Source organism: Hyla sarda, chromosome 4 (assembly GCF_029499605.1).
Source record: "Hyla sarda isolate aHylSar1 chromosome 4, aHylSar1.hap1, whole genome shotgun sequence".
Taxonomy (NCBI): domain Eukaryota; kingdom Metazoa; phylum Chordata; class Amphibia; order Anura; family Hylidae; genus Hyla; species Hyla sarda.
Window position 1 is genome coordinate 36,211,420 of NC_079192.1, and position 20,775 is coordinate 36,232,194.

General features: G+C 43.9%; 2 protein-coding genes across 3 annotated transcripts in view; both read left to right on the forward strand.

Moving 5' to 3' along the window:
* The first annotated feature begins 2 nt into the window (after positions 1-2).
* Positions 3-9,895, forward strand: CDKN2D (cyclin dependent kinase inhibitor 2D). 2 transcript variants are annotated; one of them, XM_056570543.1, is made up of 3 exons: positions 3-141; positions 3,424-3,589; positions 6,165-9,895. In XM_056570543.1, exons 2-3 carry the CDS (start codon positions 3,449-3,451, stop codon positions 6,507-6,509), a joined length of 486 nt encoding a protein of 161 aa, XP_056426518.1. In that variant the 5' UTR covers positions 3-141; positions 3,424-3,448; the 3' UTR covers positions 6,510-9,895. The 2 variants fall into 2 exon arrangements, with proteins under 2 accessions (XP_056426518.1, XP_056426519.1); XM_056570544.1 differs by lacking the exon at positions 3-141 and adding an exon at positions 149-278.
* Positions 9,896-19,357: 9,462 nt separating this feature from the next.
* Positions 19,358-20,775, forward strand: part of KRI1 (KRI1 homolog) — a gene marked incomplete in the record, with an annotated part of 31,087 nt that continues 29,669 nt past the window's right edge. Inside the window, 1 exon segment of the mRNA XM_056570546.1 lies at positions 19,358-19,787. Coding sequence (XP_056426521.1) covers positions 19,712-19,787 — 76 coding nt within the window.

Consider the following 20,775-nt stretch of genomic DNA (forward strand, 5'->3'; position numbering starts at 1 on the left):
ACACAGAGAGCGAGACCCATAGACAGGGGGAGAACGATACAGAGAACACCGGCGGGTGAGAGCTCGGCAGCCTCCGGCCGTTGGTCGCCTCTTTGGTCGGGTTACCTGGTGGTCGACCCGGAACGTGGACTGTACCAAGAGGTGAGGCTGAGAGGGGGAGAGGGTAGTTACCTGTCATTGGGCGCAGCTCCTTATCTATACACAGACAGGCCCTTTAAGGGCAACTCCATCCAGGCTGGATCAGCTCAGGTTGCTAAGCAACTATTCAAATTCAAAAGGTTATTGTTACATTGTATCACCCGAGCCTTCCTAATAACCGCCGTTTAGCGAACTTGCTGAATGATAAAGAATGACAGGTCTATTTGTTGCAAAACTACAACTCCCAGCATGCCCGGACAGCCTTTGGCTGTCCGAGCATGCAGGGAGCTGTAGTTTTGCAACAGCTGGAGGCACCCTGCTTGGGAAGCACTGTATTGGAATTAGGGTAAATGAGCGAGTGTGACCAATGGTGATGTCTAGATGACCGGATCAGAGAATCTAGGGCAGAGGTAGACAAATCCCAGGTGCCAGGTCATCCTGGCATCTAGGTTTATGTCAGCCCTAATAGGCATTGTCCGGGTTTTTTTTTTTTTTTTTTCTTTTCTTAAAAAAAGATGACTGAGATGAGGGGACACTAATGACTGTGACAAGAGAGGAGGGGACACTAATGACTGTGCCACACAGGGGACATGAGGGGACACTAATGACTGTGACACACACGGGGACATAAGGGGACACTAATGACTGTGACATACAGGGGGACATGAGGGGACACTAATGACTGTGACACACGGGAGAGATGAGGGGACACTAATGACTGACACACAGGAGAGAGATGAGGGGACACTAATGACTGTGACACACGGGGAGAGATGAGGGGACACTAATGACTGACACACAGGGAGAGATGAGGGGACACTTATGACTGACATACAGGGAGAGATGAGGGGACTAATGACGGTGACACAGGGCAGAGATAAGGAGACATTAATGACTGTGACACACGGGAGAGATGAGCGGACACTAATGACTGACACACAGGGGAGAGGTGAGGGGACACTAATGACTGTGACACACAGGGGAGAGGTGAGGGAACACTAATGACTGACACACAGGGGAGAGGTGAGGGGACACTAATGACTGTGACACACAGGGAGAGATGAGGGGACACTAATGACTGACACACAGGGGAGAGGTGAGGGGACACTAATGACTGTGACACACAGGGAGAGATGAGGGGACACTAATGACTGTGACATAGAGGGGAGAGATGAGGGGACACTAATGACTGACACACAGGGGAGAGATGAAGGGACACTAATGACTGACACACGGGAGAGATGAGGGGACACTAATGATGGGGAAGATAAAGGGACAGTAATGACTGACATTGGGAGCAATGAGGGGACTGTAATGATGGTGACACAGGGGAGAGATAAGGAGACATTAATGACTGTGACATGGGAGAGATGAGGGGACACTAATGGCTGTGACACGTCTACATGCCTAAATGCACTGACTTGCTGCCATGTGATTGGCTGATGAGCTATTTGTGTTAACAGGTACCTAATAAAGTGTCCAGTGAGCGTGTGCGGGCAGCGTGTGCAGCGTGTGCGGGCAGTGTGCAGCGTGTGCGGGCAGCGTGTGCAGCGTGTGCGGGCAGCGTGTGCAGCGTGTGCGGGCAGTGTGCAGCGTGTGCGGGCAGCGTGTGCAGCGTGTGCGGGCAGTGTGTACCGCCTGGAGACGTCTCCTGTGTTGTCTTCAAAGTAAACCTGGTCAAATAATACAAAATCTCAGGGTTTTCCCTGTTGCTTTCTCTTCATGAAACCACAAAGTAACATGAAATAAACCCCCCGCCACCTGCTGTACTGGGGGAGGGGACACCAAGAATTCACAAAATCATCACCTCTATGGTCCCAGGATGGGGGGCAGTGACCTGAGGGTCGGGGTTAGATGCTTCTCTGCCCCAGTTGTAAAGCTGTTGGGGGGTCTCCCCTTCACATGTCCGGGCATGCTGGGAGTTGTAGTTTTGCGACATCTGGAGGTCCGCAGGTTGGAGACCACTGCTCTATATGATATGAGTTGCGGAGTGGTGCGGCTGCGTCTCATAGACAGCTGGGTGCTATTCCTGTCACGCTTCAGTCTCCATGACAGGTGCGGCTCGTGCGCTCCACATATAATGCTCTTCAGCCTGCGGGGCTGCTTTTGAAGATTCACTTTTAGGTAGTCCAAAGATGTGGCTTGTGTGCAGCGCTGACATTCTTACAGAAACGCCTCCATGTTACCTAAGAACAGGAACAGTGTCAGAAGAGTGCCCCCTCCAAAGACAGAGTGCACCCCCTCTCCAGTATGGGCAGAGTGCCCCACCTCTATAGGCAGCATGGGCAGAGTGCCCCCTTCCCCATAGACACTGTGGGCAAAGCTCTCCACCCCCATAGATGCCATGAGCAGAGCACCCCCTTACCATAGACAGCATTACAGAGCACCCCCTTACCATAGACAGCATTACAGAGCGCCCCCTTCCCATAGACAGCATAACAGAGCGCCCCCTCCCCATAGTCAGCATTACAGAGCACCCCATTCTCATAGACAGCATTACAGAGCGCCCCCATTCTCATAGACAGCATTACAGAGCGCCCCCATTCTCATAGACAGCATTACAGAGCGCCCCCATTCTCATAGACAGCATTACAGAGCGCCCCCTTCTCATAGACAGCATTACAGAGCGCCCCCTTCTCATAGACAGCATTACAGAGCGCCTCTTTACCATAGACAGCATTACAGAGCGCCCCCTTACCATAGACAGCATTACAGAGCACCCCCTTACCATAGACAGCATTACAGAGCGCCCCCTTGTCATAGACAGCATTACAGAGCGCCTCTTTACCATAGACAGCATTAGAGCGCCCCCTTACCATAGACAGCATTACAGAGCACCCCCTTACCATAGACAGCATTACAGAGCGCCCCCTCCCCATAGACAGCATTACAGAGTGCCCCCTTCTCATAGACAGCATTACAGAGCGCCCCCTTCTCATAGACTGCATTACAGAGCGCCCCCTTCTCATACACTGCATTACAGAGCACCCCCTCCCCATAGACTGCATTACAGAGCGCCCCCTCCCTAGAGAAGGCATGGGCAGAATGCCCCCTATAAATAGCAAAAAAAAGTAATTAAATGTGGCTGCAGTGCAGTACCAGACTTGGCCACATGGGTCAGTAATAATCATTCCAGCAATATTTTATCCTGAACATGTAGAACAGGTCTGGGGTCCATATTTAGTTGGTCTTTTTTAATGGTCTGGCCTGGGGTCTGTATGCACCCCCATGTTATAGGAGTATGGTGTAGACCAGTCCGTGGTAACTGAACTCCGCCCCCCACAGATCGGACCACCCATCCTTGCTCCTGATGTTGCTGCACGAGACCAGTGCTGGAGACCTCCTGACAGGGGCCGCAGCTCAGGGAGACCTGGCTGAGGTGAAGAGACTGCTGTACCAGGAGAAGATCCATCCGGACTGCCTGAACCGCTTTGGGAAGACCGCCCTGCAGGTGTGTGACCGCTGTGATAATGCCAGCAGCCTGGTGCGGACGTAGACGGGGGGCAGAAGGGTGGACTCCTGGGGGGGACATTTATCAAATCCTGTGTAGAGGATAGAGTGGTGTAGTTGCCCATAGCAACCAATCAGATCACTTTCATTTTTAGAGGCCTGTGAAAAATGAAAGAAGCGATCTGATTGGTTGCTATGGGCAACTACGCTACACAGGTTTTGATAAATCTCCTCCCTGGAGTTACACATCTTCTCCCCCCACTATATTTTTGGAATGCTGTTATTTATGTCTGATCATTGTTCCATTGACATCAATTAGTCTGGGTTCACACCATGTTTTTGCAATACAGTTCCATTTTCAATTTAAAAAAACGTTCGGAACCGTATTGAAAACCGTATGCATTGACTCTCCATTGAAAACCGTATGCCAAAAGATGCATCAGGTTGTACATCCTGTACGGTTTTGTCAGTTGTTTTTTAGTTTTTTTCCTGTACCCAAAACTGCAGCCTACCACGGTTTTTGGTCTGGGTGAAAAACCGTATTGAAACCTATAGGTTTTTTTTGTTTTTTTTAGCATGGGAGTCGATGGGAACAGTTCAGAACCTTATGTGCGTATGGTTCTATCCAGTTTTCACCATACGTTTTTTTACTTTGCACAGTTTTTTTCTTGTAAGGCCCCTTTCACACTACATAATTACTCTGTTTTAGAAGTTCCATCAGAAAATCGGCAGTAAAACGGCAGTTACAAATTGCTATACTGCTCAACTAATTAGCCACACTCCCTTGATAAAGTCAGTGCAGACTGATGAAACGTCAGGGTTGGATGGCCTCTATGTGCGACACAATACATGTCAGCATATACCCTGTATTTGAATCCACAGTACGGTCACAGTGACCACATGCACACAGGGTTATAGCGACCTCACAATTGTAACATATGCTGTGGTTTTAAACTAATGATCATACTCACGATTTTAAGTGATACTAATAAAACATTGAAGTTTTAAAAGTTTATATAGGGGATTTCTAGGTTAGGGTGCACCCCTTTGGGGGGTTACCCATAAAGTTGTTGTTTATACAAAATCCTATACGGCCGTTAAAAAATCCCATTATCGTCTATGGCATTTTTCTAATAGCCGTTTAAACCCGTTATTAATAACGGCCTTTATTTTGTGACGGAAGATGGTACCGTATAAGCAGAGTTTTTCAGCACGGTTTTTCAGCACGGTTTTTCGTGCTGAAAACGCCCCCCTCGGCTTATACTCGAGTGAACTCTCCGCCTGTCAATCCCTTCTCAGTGGTCTTCCACCTTTCGGACCTCCAGATGTTGCAAAACTACAACTCCCAGCATGCCCATCGGCTGTCCGGGCATGCTGGGGGTTGTAGTTTTGAAACCTCTGGAGGTCTGCAGGTTGAAGACCACTGCGGCCTTCGTCATCATCCAGCCCCCCCCCTTTTGTTTTGTACTCACCTCCCCTTGGCTGGAAGTTAGGGTGAGCTGGTATGGGCCATCTGTGCTGCAGGGACCGTCCGGTGGGGAGGGTTAGTCGTTGCGGGCTGTCCATTTTCACCGGAACGACTAACCCTCCCCACCGGACGATCCCTGCAACATAGATGGCCCGGACCAACTCACCCTAACTTCCGCCAAGGGTAGGTGAGTACAAAAAAAAGGGGGGGGGGGGGGGGGTTTGCTGGATGATGACTAAAGCCACAGTGGTCTTCAACCTGCTGACCTCCAGAGGTTTTAAAACTACAACTCCCAGCATGCTGGGATTTGTAGTTTTGCAACATCTGGAGGTCCACAGGTTGAAGACCACTGATGAAGGGATTGGCAGGCAGGGATGATGACGGGGGTCTGGATGATGACATGGGGGGGGTGATGTATTTCCCATCCTAGGCTTATAGTCGAGTCAATAACTTTTCCTGTTTTTTTGGGGTGAAATTAGGGGCCTCGGCTTATATTCGGGTCGGCTTATACTCGAGTATATACGGTAATGGGAGATATAGTTCATGAACTATTTCTCCCGTTACTATCTTCCTTCACAAAATAACGGCCGTTATGACTAACGGGCTATAACGGATATAAACGGCTATTAGAAAAATCCCATAGACTATAATGGGATTTTCTAACGGCCGTATAGGATTTTGTAACTGCCGTTTTACTGTCGATTTTCTGACAGAACTTCGAAAAAGGAGTAATTATGTAGTGTGAAAGGGGCCTTATTTCAATCAAACAAGTGAAACTTTATTCATAATAGAATGAAAAGTTAAAAACTTACTTTTCTTTCCTTAAAGCGGATGCAACCGGAGATAATTTTTCAAACCGTAAACGGATAAAAATTTGTACACACGTTTTGATACAGTTTAGTCAGGTTTTGAGGAATCCGTTCTTTATCAAAAACCTGATACGGGAACTGTATTGCAAAGACGTGGTGTGAACCCAGCCCAAGGCTGAACTGCAATACCAAACACAACCTGTGGACAGGGGGGGGTGCTGTTCATGAAAGAAAGCAGCTATTCTGCTCTTGATGTGGTGTGAACTCATCATTTCACTCCCTTCCCTGTTGTCCTTCAGGTGATGATGTTCGGCAGTACTTCGGTGGCCTCCGAACTTCTGAAGCAGGGCGCCTGCCCAAACATTCAGGACTCGTACGGCATCTCTCCGGCTCATGACGCCGCTCGCACCGGATTCCTGGACACCTTACAGGTCTTGGTTCAATGTGGAGCCGACGTCAACACTCCCGACGCCTCAGGCTCTCTCCCCATTCATCTTGCTCTCCGAGAGGGTCACCTGCCAGTCGTCGCCTACCTCGCCTCACGTTCCAACTTACAGCACCGTGACCGAGAGGGCCGAACTCCCCTGCAACTCGCTTCTCTACTGGATCCCAACCTGGCGGCCATTCTAGAACTGCATAGGTAGAAAAAGGAAATGTATAGGTGTGAGACGGACCAAGAAGAACAAGTGAGCGTCTCATTGCATACTGCGTTATAAGACGCCTCCAGCCTCACTGTATGCATGAGCGCCAATCACGCCTGCCATGTGCCGCCTAAAGGCTCAGTAACAGCGGCCATCTTTATTGGAAACTGGCCGTCACTTCAAATATGGCTTCTCCCTACAAAAAGGCGGTATATATGTCCTATAGATACAAACCTAAAAACTGTACCAGAAACTCTGTGTACAGGAGTACATTTACCTTCATAGAAGTGTATATACTATGTGTATGGCCGGTTATGTGCATTTTTTTATGTTAATACTCAGGTATTTAATTACTTGTTTTATTGAATATTTTTTTTGTGTTTTTTTTTTTATGTTCTATACTTTTAGATTTTATTTTCAATTTGTTCATTTTATTTTGTTTTTTCATTTTTTGTAATTTTTTTTACTTCATTTTTTCAATTTTTGTTTTGTTTTATTGAAGTTTTTTTAATTTGTTACAATTTTTTTTTAGTTTTGTTTCTCTTTTTTTTTTATTTCTATTTTGTTTAGTTTATTTTCAGTGTTGTCGTTTTTACCCGTTCCACATTTCCCTATGCAAGCGCGTTCATCGCAGGTACACTGAGCCGTACGTCTCTCCCTTCGCGTTACATGACTGTAAATAGGTTTTTTGTCGCAGTGCTGTACAGTAATATCCGTAGATCCCGTCCCCCTTCTTCCAGCAGGGAACAGTCAGATTAGAATTTGAGGTAGGCGGATGGGAACAGAAGGAATTTATTTCATTATAATCCTCCTACGAAATGCCAGGATGAGATTCGCTTAGGCAGAATTTTTTATTTTTTACTAAGGTCCTAGTTTCTGTAACTCCACCGACGTGGGAGAGCACCCGGCGGGACAATAGGAATTTGTGGGGGCCACATTGTCAAACTTAACCCCTTGTCTGCTGTAGAAAAGGCTGCATAAGTCGCTGATTCATTGTTCCCTATTATTGGCCCATTTTAGGTGTTTTAGTTATGACAGACTAAGTACTAGTTACTAGTGATCGACCGATATCGTTTTTTTAGGGCCTATACCGATAATCGTTGGAGGTTAGGGCTGATAGCCGGGGGGCGGGGCATTATTGGATTATCGATAATGCCCAAAATTGTGATTATTGGCCGATAATATCGGCCAAACCGACAATCGGTCTATCCCTACTAGTTTATCTGTCTCATGACAGTCCCCCATTTAGGTCGGGGGGGTTACAGGGTGTCTGAATACAGGCTCTGTACCCTATTGGGGCATATCAATGTTTTAGGGAGGCAATGAGAGTTGCTCCTGTTCTGGCAACATGAACCGTCCTAGTACTGCATGTAATACCACATTTTACCTGTAGTGGCCGCTGCAGGGAAAATGTCTGGCTGGCCACAGCTTCCTGTAGCAAAATCAGCTGATCGGCTCTGATCGACTTCATTTTACCTTTTTAAAAAGGAGGTATCTCTTAAAGATGACACCTTTAAAATTGCAGCCATATTGTAGAACTTTCTTTCAGGGCCCCACCTTCCATGTTCCTTTTATAAGACAAGAGTTTTCTTATGTGGTTGAGGGGTCTTTTTAGACCCCCTCAGGCATTCTGGATCAGGTGCAACTGCTGTCTGTATACCGCCTGGCAACAGGGTCTCTAGGACTTCCCCTTAAACCTCCCTACTGTTCCGAACGGTGGAGCCGGGAGCTTGTGACGTCATAGCTCCGCCCCATCATGATGTCGTGACCCGCCCCCTCAATGCAAGTCTATGCAAGGGGACGTGACAGCTGTCACGCGCCCTCCCATAAACTTGCATTGAGGGGGCGGGGCGTGACGTCATGAGGGGGTGGGGCTATGATATCACGAGCTCCCGGATACACCGTTCGGAACAGTTTGTTCCAAACGCTTAGCAGCGGAGTACCCCTTTGTCCAGGAACAGAAGGTCAAAGCTAATTTCTTCAAGAAAACAGCGCCACACCTGTGCTCAGGTTGTGTGTGGTATTGCAGCTCAGTTCCATTAAAGTTACCACACACGACCTGAGGACAGGTGTGGCGCTGTTTTTTGGAAGAAATTAGCTCTGGTTTTCTTTTCTTGGATAATTTAAGGAATATTTTACTGGGATTTTTAGTCGCCATGTTGCCCTGGCTCTTATTGCCAATTTTTTCAGGACCAACCAACAATCTTTATGCATATGGCGGCCTCCCGAGTCTTCCCTCCCAGGTAATGTTGAGGAGAAGAAGGTGCGGCCATGATGAATTTCTAGCCACCACCATAGGTGTCTGGCAGCAGATTGCCTTCTTCTCCCCCAGTTGGGAACAAATGCATGCTCCATCGAGGTGAGCATGCATGTGTATGGGGGGGGGATGGGGATAAGCAGCTGTCTTTATGGACTCCCTAAGACAGTGTTTACCAAACAGTGTGCCTCATTGTAGTTTTACAACAGCTGGAGGCACACTGCTTGGAAAACGCCGTCATCTTAACAATTGCCCATGGTACAGAATATTTTGTATGGTTCTTATAGCCATTATATTAGTATTTTTTTTATTTTGGGGAGTTTTTTTATTTATTTTTTTTTAAATATACAAAAATGCCCCTTTTTTGTGTTGTCTGCAAAAGAAGAAAAAAAGAACAAAACTTTTATTTTATGCAATATTATAAATCAGCTTTTTTTTTTATTATATTGTTTTTTAAATTTTATTAAATTTTTTGTGTAATTAAAACCATAGAAACATGGAGGTTTACGTGATAACTTGGTGCAATATTCCGAAGTAACATTTTATTATTTTTATTTTTTTTGCAATACATAAATAACAAGAAGGACGGGCTATGGCGGGTTTGGTGTGTGGGCAATACATTTATTACACTTTATTGTGTTTGTATGAATTTAGATGGTTTTTTTATTTGTTTTGTGTGATGACTTCTATTAATTTATTTACCTCATGAATTCTGTGGTTTGAGATTAAAGTTTGTTTGTTTTTTTTTTGTGTTTTTTCCAGACTGTAAGCATGTGAATTGCCCGGGCACACATTACACTGTATTTAATGTCTTTTTATTGCGCTTTTTTTTTTTTTTTGTATTAATTTAAGATTTGATGAATTTTCAGCCTTAATCTATAGAGTTGTAAAAATATGAATTTCTGTATTTATTGAACCCGAGAAGGATTTGTTATTGTGATGATTTTACGTTTTTAACTATTAACTTAATGTTTGTGGACTTGAGTGGATTTTTGTTTTTGCTTTTATTTTTTATCTTTGTTACATTTGAATGTTTTTTTTTTTTTTTTTTTATTTGAATTCCGTCTGAGTTCTTGTCTGGTTGTTATCAGCATTGCTCGAAGTTTCAGAGATGAATAAAATTATACGGAAAACCCAGGTCCTGGCCTCCCTGATAATACACAGTGATGTCACAGTACAGGGATAATATACACAGTGATGTCACAGTACAGGGATAATATATACAGTGATGTCACAGTAGAGGGATAATATATACAGTGGGGATCAAAAGTTTGGGCACCCAAGGTAAACCTTTGTATTAATGTGCATAAAGAAGCCAAGGAAAGATGGAGAAATCTCCAAAAGGCATCAAATTACAGATTAGACATTCTTATAATATGTCAACAAAAATTAGATTTTATTTCCATCATTTACACTTTCAAAATAACAGGAAACAAAAAAATGGCGTCTGCAAAAGTTTTGGCACCCTGCAGAATTTATAGCATGCACTGCCCCCTTTGCACAGCTGAGACCTGCCAGTGTCATGGATTGTCCTCAATCATCATCTGGGAAGACCAGGTGATGTCAATCTGAAAGGTTTTAAATGCCCAGACTCATCTGACCTTGCCCCAACAATCAGCACCATGGGTTCTTCTAAGGAGTTGTCTAGAAATCTGAAACTGAAAATAGTTGACGCTCACAAAGCTGGAGAAGGCTATAAGAAGATAGCAAAACGTTTTCAGATGTCAATATCCTCTGTTCAGAATGTAATTAAGAAATGGCAGTCATCAGGAACAGTGGAAGTTAAAGCAAGATCTGGAAGACCAAGAAAATATCAGACAGAACAGCTCACAGGATTGTGAGAAAAACAATTCAAAACCCAAGTTTGGCTGCACAATCCCTCCAGAAAGATCTGGCAGACACTGGAGTTGTGGTACACTATTCCACTATAAAGAGATAATTGTACAAATATGGTCTTCATGGAAGAGTCATCAGAAGAAAACCTCTTCTACGTCCTCACCACAAAAATCAGCGTTTGAACTTTGCAAATGAACATATAGACAAGTTTGATGCATTTTGGAAACAAGTTCTGTGGACCGATGAGGTTAAAATTGAACTTTTTGGCCGGAATGAGCAAAGGTTCGTTTGGAGAAGAAGGGGAACAGAATTTAATGAAAAGAACCTCTGTCCAACTGTTAAGCATGGGGGTGGATCAATAATCCTTTGGGGTTGTATTGCAGCCAGCGGCACAGGGAACATCTCATGAGTAGAAGGAAAAATGGATTCAATAAAATTTCAGCAAATTTGGGATGCTTACTTGATGCCATCTGTAAAAAAGCTGAAGTTAAAGAGAGGATGGCTTCTACAAATGGATTATGATCCTGAACACCTCGAAATCCACGGGGGATTACATCAAGAGGCGTAAACAGAAGGTGTTGCCATGGCCTTCACAATCTCCTGACCTCAACATAATTGAAAATCTATGGATAGACCTTAAGAGAGCAGTGCGTGACAGGCTGCCCAGAAATCTCAAAGAACTGGAAGACTTTTGTAAGGAAGAATGGGCAAAGATACCTCAAACAAGAATTGAAAGACTCTTGGCTGGCTACAAAAGCGTTTACAAGCTGTGATACTTGCCAAAGGGGGCAGTACAAGATATTAACTCTGCAGGGTGCCCAAACTTTTGATCCCCACACACACAGTGATGTCACAGTACAGGGATAATATACACAGTGATGTCACAGTACAGAGAATACATACAGTGATGTCACAGTACAGGGATAGTACACAGTGATGTCACAGTACAGGAATAAAACAGTGATGTCACAGTACAGGGATAATACACACAGTGATGTCACAGTACAGGGATAATACACAGTGATGTCACAGTACAGGGATAATACACACAGTGATGTCACAGTACAGGGATAATACACACAGTGATGTCACAGTACAGGGATAATACACACAGTGATGTCACAGTACAGGGATAATAAACACAGTGATGTCACAGTACAGGGATAATACACACAGTGATGTCACAGTACAGGGATAATATACACAGTGATGTCACAGTACAGGGATAATATACACAGTGATGTCACAGTACAGGGATAATACACACTGTGATGTCACAGTACAGGAATAATACACACAGTGATGTCACAGTACAGGGATAATACACACAGTGATGTCACAGTACAGGGATAATACACACAGTGATGTCACAGTACAGGGATAATACACACAGTGATGTCACAGTACAGGGATAATACACAGTGATGTCACAGTACAGGGATAATATACACAGTGATGTCACAGTACAGGGATAATATACACAGTGATGTCACAGTACAGGGATAATACACACAGGGATGTCACAGTACAGGGATAATACACAGTGATGTCACAGTACAGGGATAATATACACAGTGATGTCACAGTACAGGGATAATATACACAGTGATGTCACAGTACAGGGATAATACACACAGTGATGTCACAGTACAGGGATAATACACACAGTGATGTCACAGTACAAGAATAATACACAGAGTGATGTCACAGTACAGGGATAATACACACAGTGATGTCACAGTACAGGAATAATATACACAGTGATGTCACAGTACAGGGATAATACACACAGTAATGTCACAGTACAGGGATAATACACAGTGATGTCACAGTACAGGGATAATATACACAGTGATGTCACAGTACAGGGATAATACACACGGATGTCACAGTACAGGGATAATACACAGTGATGTCACAGTACAGAGATAATATACACAGTGATGTCACAGTACAGGGATAATATACACCGTGATGTCACAGTACAGGGATAATACACAGTGATGTCACAGTACAGGGATAATACACACAGTGATGTCACAGTACAGGGATAATACACACAGTGATGTCACAGTACAGAGATAATACATACAGTGATGTCACAGTACAGGAATAATATACATAGTGATGTCACAGTACAGGGATAATATACACAGTGATGTCACAGTACAGGGATGATACACAGTGATGTCACAGTACAGGGATAATACACAGTGATGTCACAGTACAGGGATAATACACACAGTGATGTCACAGTACAGGGATAATACACACAGTGATGTCACAGTACAGGGATAATATACACAGTGATAATACACAGTGATGTCACAGTACAGGGATAATATACTATACACAGTGATAATATACACAGTGATGTTACAGTACAGGGATAATATACACAGTGATGTCACAGTACAGAGATAATACACACAGTGATGTCACAGTACAGGGATAATACACACAGTGATGTCACAGTACAGGGATAATATACACAGTGATAATACACAGTGATGTCACAGTACAGGGATAATATACTATACACAGTGATTATATACACAGTGATGTTACAGTACAGGGATAATATACACAGTGATGTCACAGTACAGGGATAATACACAGTGATGTCACAGTACAGGGATAATACACAGTGATGTCACAGTACAGGGATAATACACACAGTGATGTCACAGTACAGGGATAATACACACAGTGATGTCACAGTACAGGGATAATATACACAGTGATAATACACAGTGATGTCACAGTACAGGGATAATATACTATACACAGTGATTATATACACAGTGATGTTACAGTACAGGGATAATATACACAGTGATGTCACAGTACAGAGATAATACACAGTGATGTCACAGTACAGGGATAATATACACAATGATGTCACAGTACAGGGATAATACACACAGTGATGTCACAGTGCAGGGATAATACACACAGTGATGTCACAGTACAGGGATAATATACACAATGATGTCACAGTACAGGGATAATATACACAGTGATGTCACAGTACAGGGATAATACACACAGTGATGTCACAGTACAGGGATAATATACACAGTGATGTCACAGTACAGGGATAATATACACAGTGATGTCACAGTACAGGGATAATACACAGTGATGTCACAGTACAGGGATAATACACACAGTGATGTCACAGTACAGGGATAATAAACAGGGATGTCACAGTACAGAGATAATACACAGTGATGTCACAGTACAGGGATAATACACACAGTGATGTCACAGTACAGGGATAATACACACAGTGATGTCACAGTACAGGGATAATATACACAGTGATGTCACAGTACAGGGATAATATACAGTGATGTCACAGTACAGGGATAATATACACAGTGATGTCACAGTACAGAGATAATACACACAGTAATGTCACAGTACAGGGATAATACACACAGTGATGTCACAGTACAGGGATAATATACAGTGATGTCACAGTACAGGGATAATATACAGTGATGTCACAGTACAGGGATAATATACACAGTGATGTCACAGTACAGGGATAATATACAGTGATGTCACAGTACAGGGATAATACACAGTGATGTCACAGTACAGGGATAATATACAGTGATGTCACAGTACAGGGATAATATACACAGTGACGTCACAGTACAGGGATAATACACAGTGATGTCACAGTACAGGGATAATATACACAGTGACGTCACAGTACAGGGATAATATACACAGCCAACAGCTGTCTGGGAATACTGGGAGTTGTAGTTTTGCAACATCTGGAGTACCAACGGTCAAGGTAAATGGTAGGAATCTTGTTTATGTCCAAAGTCTAGAACTTCTCACAGCTGAAGGTCTGTTACAGTTGCATCCATTGTCCTGCTGAATACATCATCAGCACAAGTCAGTCCTTCCCTGATTGTTTGATGTAATGTATCAGTGCAAGTAAAATGTATGATACAATTGTAGCAAAGCCTCAGCTGTGAGAGTTATTACATATATGTAAACATTTTTAGCCTCTGTGTTTTACAACCAGGGTGCCTCCAGCTGTTGCAAAACTACAGCCTTCAGCTGTCCGGGCATGCTGGGAGTTGTAGTTTGCAACAGCTGGAGTCACAGTGTTGTTTGGAAAACACTGCTATAGGTGTAAGCAGGAATGTTTCTATTCACTGATGGCAGTCAGAGTTCTTGAAAGTGAGGACAATGGGGGAATTTTATCAAAACCTGCCCAGAGGGAAAGATGCTGAGTTGCCCATAGCAACCAATCAGATCGCTGCTTTCATTTTGCAGAGGCCTTGTCAAAAGTGAAAGCAGCGATCTGATTGGTTGCTATGGGGAACTCAGCAACTTTTCCTCTGGGCAGGTTTTGATAAATCTCCCCCCAATGTTCTGTGTATGAAGTTTTTCTCAGGATCTGAGGTGGAAGGTTCGTGACTGGTGCCCCTCACCCCCTCTCCCCTAATTCCGGGGATTTGTAGGATTATCCCGATCATCTATAATCCACAGTCAGGAAGGGTGAAGTGACTATAGGGTGGTGTATAGCAGTGGTCTTCAACCTGCGGACCTCCAGATGTTGCAAAACTACAACTCCCAGCATGCCCGGACAGCCGTTGGCCGTTGGCTGTCCGGGCATGCTGGGAGTTGTAGTTTTGCAACATCTGGAGGTCCGCAGGTTGAAGACCACTGGTGTATAGGATGGAGCTGTCCGGTGCTGTCACATGCGCCCGTGAAGGAAGCTTTATTCTAAAACCTAGGTGGGCGGGCGGCTATTAAAGGGGTATTCCAGGAAAAAAACTTTTTTATATATCAACTGGCTCCAGAAAGTTAAACACATTTGTAAATTACTTCTATTAAAAAAATCTTAATCCTTTCAGTACTTATGAGCTTCTGAAGTTAAGGTTGTTCTTTTCTGTCTATATGCTCTCTGATGACACCTGTCTCGGGAACCGCCCAGTTTAGAAGCAAATCCCCATAGCAAACCTCTTCTAAACTGGGCGTTTCCCGAGACAGGTGTCATCAGAGAGCACTTGGACAGAAAAGAACAACCTTAACTTCAGAAGCTCATAAGTACTGAAAGGATTAAGATTTTTTAATAGAAGTAATTTACAAATCAGTTTAACTTTCTGGAGCCAGTTGATTTATAAAAAAAAAAAAGTTTTTTTCCTGGATAACCCCTTTAACCCTTTACATGCCACTATCAAAATTGACAGCGGCATCTGAATGGCAGTGATAACATACATCGGTGGGGGTCCGGATTTCCTGCCCGCAACATGCCTGTCACCAAGAAGCTCCCCAGGGAATATAGGGGGAGATTTATTAAATCCTGTGCGGAGAAAAAAAATGGAACAGTTGCCCATAGCAACCAATCAAATAGCTTCTTTCATTTTTAAAAAGGCCTGTGAAAAATAAAAGAAGCGATTTATTCCATATTTTTTTTTACAAACAGGGATTTCCATATGGATGAAACTACCATAAACTTTGCATCATGGTAGAGAATACAAGACGTTTGACTGTTATGCCCCGCCCATTTATATAGGCCATACCCCTACAACAGCTTTTGAGTCATAAATGGAACATGTGACACAAAACAGACCCACTGAGTAAATGCCCTGGAGCAGGCGCCCATAAAAAGACCTCCTGAATAAATACAGACCTAAGATTAGACACCCTAAATACATACTGACCCCAGTCCAGGACAACCTGTTTATGTATCCCAGACCCCCCTACAAAAGACCTAAGTAAATACCAACCCCCAAACCAACTAAAAAAAAAGACCTCCTAAGTGAATACAGACCCCAGAAGAACTAAAAAAAGACCTCCAAATAAATACAGACTCCAGACCTGACCTCCTAAAAAGACCTCCTAAGTAAAAATAGACCCCAATCCGGACCCCCTAAAAAAGTCTTCCTCAGTAAATAGGAACCTCTGACCAGACTCCCTGAAAATACCTCCTAGGTAAATACAGACCTAAGACTAGACACCCTAAACACATACTGACCCCAGTCCAGGACAACCTGTTTACATATCCCAGACCCCCTACAAATGACCTTAGTGAATACAGACCCCACACCAACTTAAAAAAAGACCTCCAAATAAATACAGACTCCAGACCAGACACCCTAAAAAGACCTCTTAAGTAAATATAGACCCCAATCCGGACCCTCTAAAAAAGTCTTCCTCTGACCAGACTCCCTGAAAATACCTACTAGACAGACCTTAGACCAGGCCCCCTAAAAAAGACCTAGATATAGACCTCCGACCAGACTCACTAACCTAAGTAAATATAGACCTCCGACCAGACTCCCTAAAAAAACCTCCTAAATAAATATAGACCTCCGACCAGACTCCCTAAAAAGACCTCCTAAATAAATATAGACCTCCGACCAGACTCCCTAAAAAGACCTCCTAAATAAATATAGACCTGTGACCAGACTTCCTAAAAAAGACCTCCTAAGTAAATACAGCCCCCCTAAAAAAGACCTAAATTAATATAGACCTCTGACCAGACTCCCTAAAAATACCTCCTAAGTAAATACAGACCTTAGACCAGACCCCCTAAAAAAGACCTCCTATGTACATACAGGACCCCCTAAAGCCCCTTTCACACTACCGTTATCACCGGGGAAAATAGCAGGAGAAAAAATACAGCTTACGCCGTCTTTTTCTCCCGCTGTAAAACAGCGGCGCCCGACAAACCCTATTGACTATAATGGGGTCTATCGGGACCTGCTGTTGCCCATTGCGCTCCGTCAAACTAAAAAAAAAAAACGCCCGTTCTTAACAGGGCGCAGTGTAAGTGTGAAAGAAGCTTAAAAAAGACCTAAATAAATAATGACCTCTGACCAGACTCCCCTAAAATACCTCCTAAGTAAATACAGACCTTAGACCAGACCCCTTAAAAAAAGACTTTCTAAGTAAATACAGGCCCCCCTAAAAAAGCCCTTAATAAATATAGACCTCTGACAAGACTTCCTAAAAAGCCCTCCTGATTAAATACAGACCCCATAAAGAATATCAAGTAAATAAACCCACAGTGCGTTTTCTTGGTGTCTTTTTTTCCTCCCATAGAAGTCTAATGCCACAGTCTCCCCATGCGGCCATTCTTGAAAACTGCCACTGAGCCAAAAAAATAAAATAAAAAAAAACAGAAACAAAGAGGAGTAAAAAATAAAATAAATAAATAAATTTAAAAAAGAAAGATCGCTAAAGGAAAAAAACAAAAAACACCAAGTGGGTCTGGGAACCTGTCATCAGATTCTGCCCTATAGAACCGTTGGCAGCACCCTTTGGAAAACACTGCTCCAGAGTAGTGCTGATCACGAATATTCGCAATTCGAATATTTACTGCGAATTGTCCATATTCGCAAATATGGTGAATATAGCGCTATATATTTGCAATTACGAATATTCGGAATTTTTTTCCCCCCACAGAACACATCACAGTGATCTCATCCCTCCCTGCTTCCAGCTTGTGGCCTAAAGAAGGTTCCTATACTATTTACGGTAATGCAGATTTTCCGCAGCGGAATTTACGCTGCGGAAAATCCGTCGCAGTCCCAACTGACTTCAATGGGGCTTGGGGCAGATTTTCTGCAGCGGACAGCCGAGAAGAGCCCTCCCCTTTTCAAATATGCAGCAGAAAACCCGCCCAAAAAAATCCGCCCATGCGAACATACCCGAATTTTCGCAAACATGAGATTATTCGCAAATATCTCATATTCACAAATATCGTCCCTAAAGAATAGATGGATAGATAGATAGATAGTTAGATAGATAGATGGATAGATAGATAGATAGATAGTTAGATAGATAGATGGATAGATAGATAGATAGATAGATGGATAGATAGATAGTTAGATAGATAGATGGATAGATGGATAGATAGATAGTTAGATAGATAGATGGATAGATAGATAGATAGATAGATAGATAGATAGATGGATAGATAGATAGTTAGATAGATAGATGGATAGATAGATAGATAGATAGATAGATAGATGGATAGATAGTTAGATAGATAGATGGATAGATAGATAGTTAGATAGATAGATCGATAGATAGTTATCCGCATACACGCTTGCGAAAATAACCACAAATATATCGAATATGCAAATTTCGTAAATATAGGATGAATATTCGTCCATATATTCGTGAAATATCACGAGTTCAAATATGACATATGCCGCTCATCACTACTCCAGAGGACTAAAAAAAATGTAAATAAATATATATATATTAACCCCTTTTGTAATAAAAGAATTAAAGTTCAAATCATCCCTTATTTCCCATTTATTTTTCAAATCAAAGAATGTAAAGAAAAAAAAAACACAAAATGTGGTATTGCCCCGAGCGCAAATATCAGAACTATTAAAATATGACGTTAATGATATATAAAAAAAAAAAAAATAAATGCCAGAATCGTGGGATTTTTTTTTGGTCACATCACATGCCAAAAAATTTAATAAAATTTGATCAAAAAGTCTGATCAATGCCACAATGGTATCGATAAAAACTACAGATTATGGCGGGGAAAATGAACCCCCATACATGTTCGTAGTAAAGTAAAAAAAAAAAAAAATAGTTATCTGGTTTTCTAAAAAGTTTTTTTTTTATAGTAAAACATGATGAAAACTATACACATTGGGTATCGTTGTGATCGGTACGATCACAACGATACCCAATGTGTATAGTTTTCATCATGTTTTACTATAAAAAAAAATTATAAAATAAAAAACTATTCCGACCTGGGGAATACAAACAACACAAACGCAAAAATGTAGCAAAGTCTTCAAGGAGTTATAAGAGGATACAATGTTCTTATACAGAGGAATCATGAAAGCAGCACAAATACAAGACTATTGAACGTACAGTCATAGTGTCCAGAAGCCCCGCCCAGACGATAAACGCAACGGGAAAAATTTGCACAAAAATATATGTTGCTGTCCCTTTAAAATGTTCGCCACGCCCCCTGGCGATGAACATTGGCTGTTTCAAGCTGGAACGCAAGAAGCGATCACCGGATTCGTTACTGTCCCTATTGGAACGCATGACGTAGTCAGTGGGCAAGGCCTGTAAGGTAACGTGGTTCCTGGTCGGGGACAGCATGGCGGAGCTGAAGATAAACCGCAAGTTCGCCGAGCGCTATGACCGCTACCGGGAGAAGGAGGAGCTGCAGCGGCGTGAGTGTTCTCTCCCTCACCGGAAAACTTTATTGTTTCCTTTTATGGACATCATTACAGTTATGGGGTTTAGCAAGGCCTTATGGAACTACAAGTTCCAGCATGTCAGAGATCATCTAGAGCCGTGGGCTGCAACCTGTGGCCCTCCAGCTGGTGTAGAACTACAACTTCCAGCATGCCGTGTCGACCGTTGCATGATGGGCGTTGCAGTTCTGAAATAGTGTCATTGGCTGGACATCATCCATCTAGATCAGTGTTTCCCAACAGTGTGGCCCTAGCTGCTGCACAACTACAACTCCCAGCATGCTCGAGGCACACTGATGGGGAAACACTGATTTAGGGGGCTGCTGGGACTGGTAGTTCCAGTAACATCATTCTGTATATGCTTGGACTTGTAGTACTGGGACTTGTAGTACTCACACCAGCCACAGGAATCGCTCATGTTTCAGCTATTGACGTCCTGTGTTACACCCTCCCCCTTTCAGCCTGCACCAGAACAGCCCCTCCCCTTCCCATCCGCACACCTATCTCCTCCCCTTTCCTCCCCCTCCCTCTCCTTCCCCCTCCTTCCCCCCTCCTTCCCCCTCCCTCTCCTTCCTCCTCCCTCTCCTTCCCCCTCCCCCTCTCCTCCTTCCCCCCCTCCCTCTCCTTCCCCCCTCCCCCCCTCCCTCTCCTTCCCCCCTCCCCCCTCCCTCTCCTTCCCCCTCCCCCCTCCCTCTCCTTCCCCCCTCCCCCCTCCCTCTCCTTCCCCCTCCCCCCTCCCCTCTCCTTCCCCCCTCCCCCTCCTCCCTCTCCCTCCCCCCCTCCCTCTCCTCCCCCCCTCCCTCTCCTCCCCCCCTCCCTCTCCTTCCCCCCCTCCCTCCCTCCCCCTCCCTCTCCTTCCCCCTCCCCCCTCCCTCTCCCTCCCCCCTCCCCCCCCTCCCTCTCCTCCCCCCCTCCCCCCTCCCCTCTCCTCCCCCCCTCCCCCCTCCCTCTCCTCCCCCCTTCC

What these genes read in the sequence shown, in the direction of transcription:
- CDKN2D (XM_056570543.1), top strand. Translation starts at nt 3,449, where the DNA reads ATGTTGCTGCACGAGACCAGTGCTGGAGACCTCCTGACAGGGGCCGCA. An exon ending in TTGGGAAGACCGCCCTGCAG is followed by an intron (nt 3,590 to 6,164) that starts GTGTGTGACCGC and finishes GTTGTCCTTCAG; the next exon opens with GTGATGATGTTCGGCAGTAC.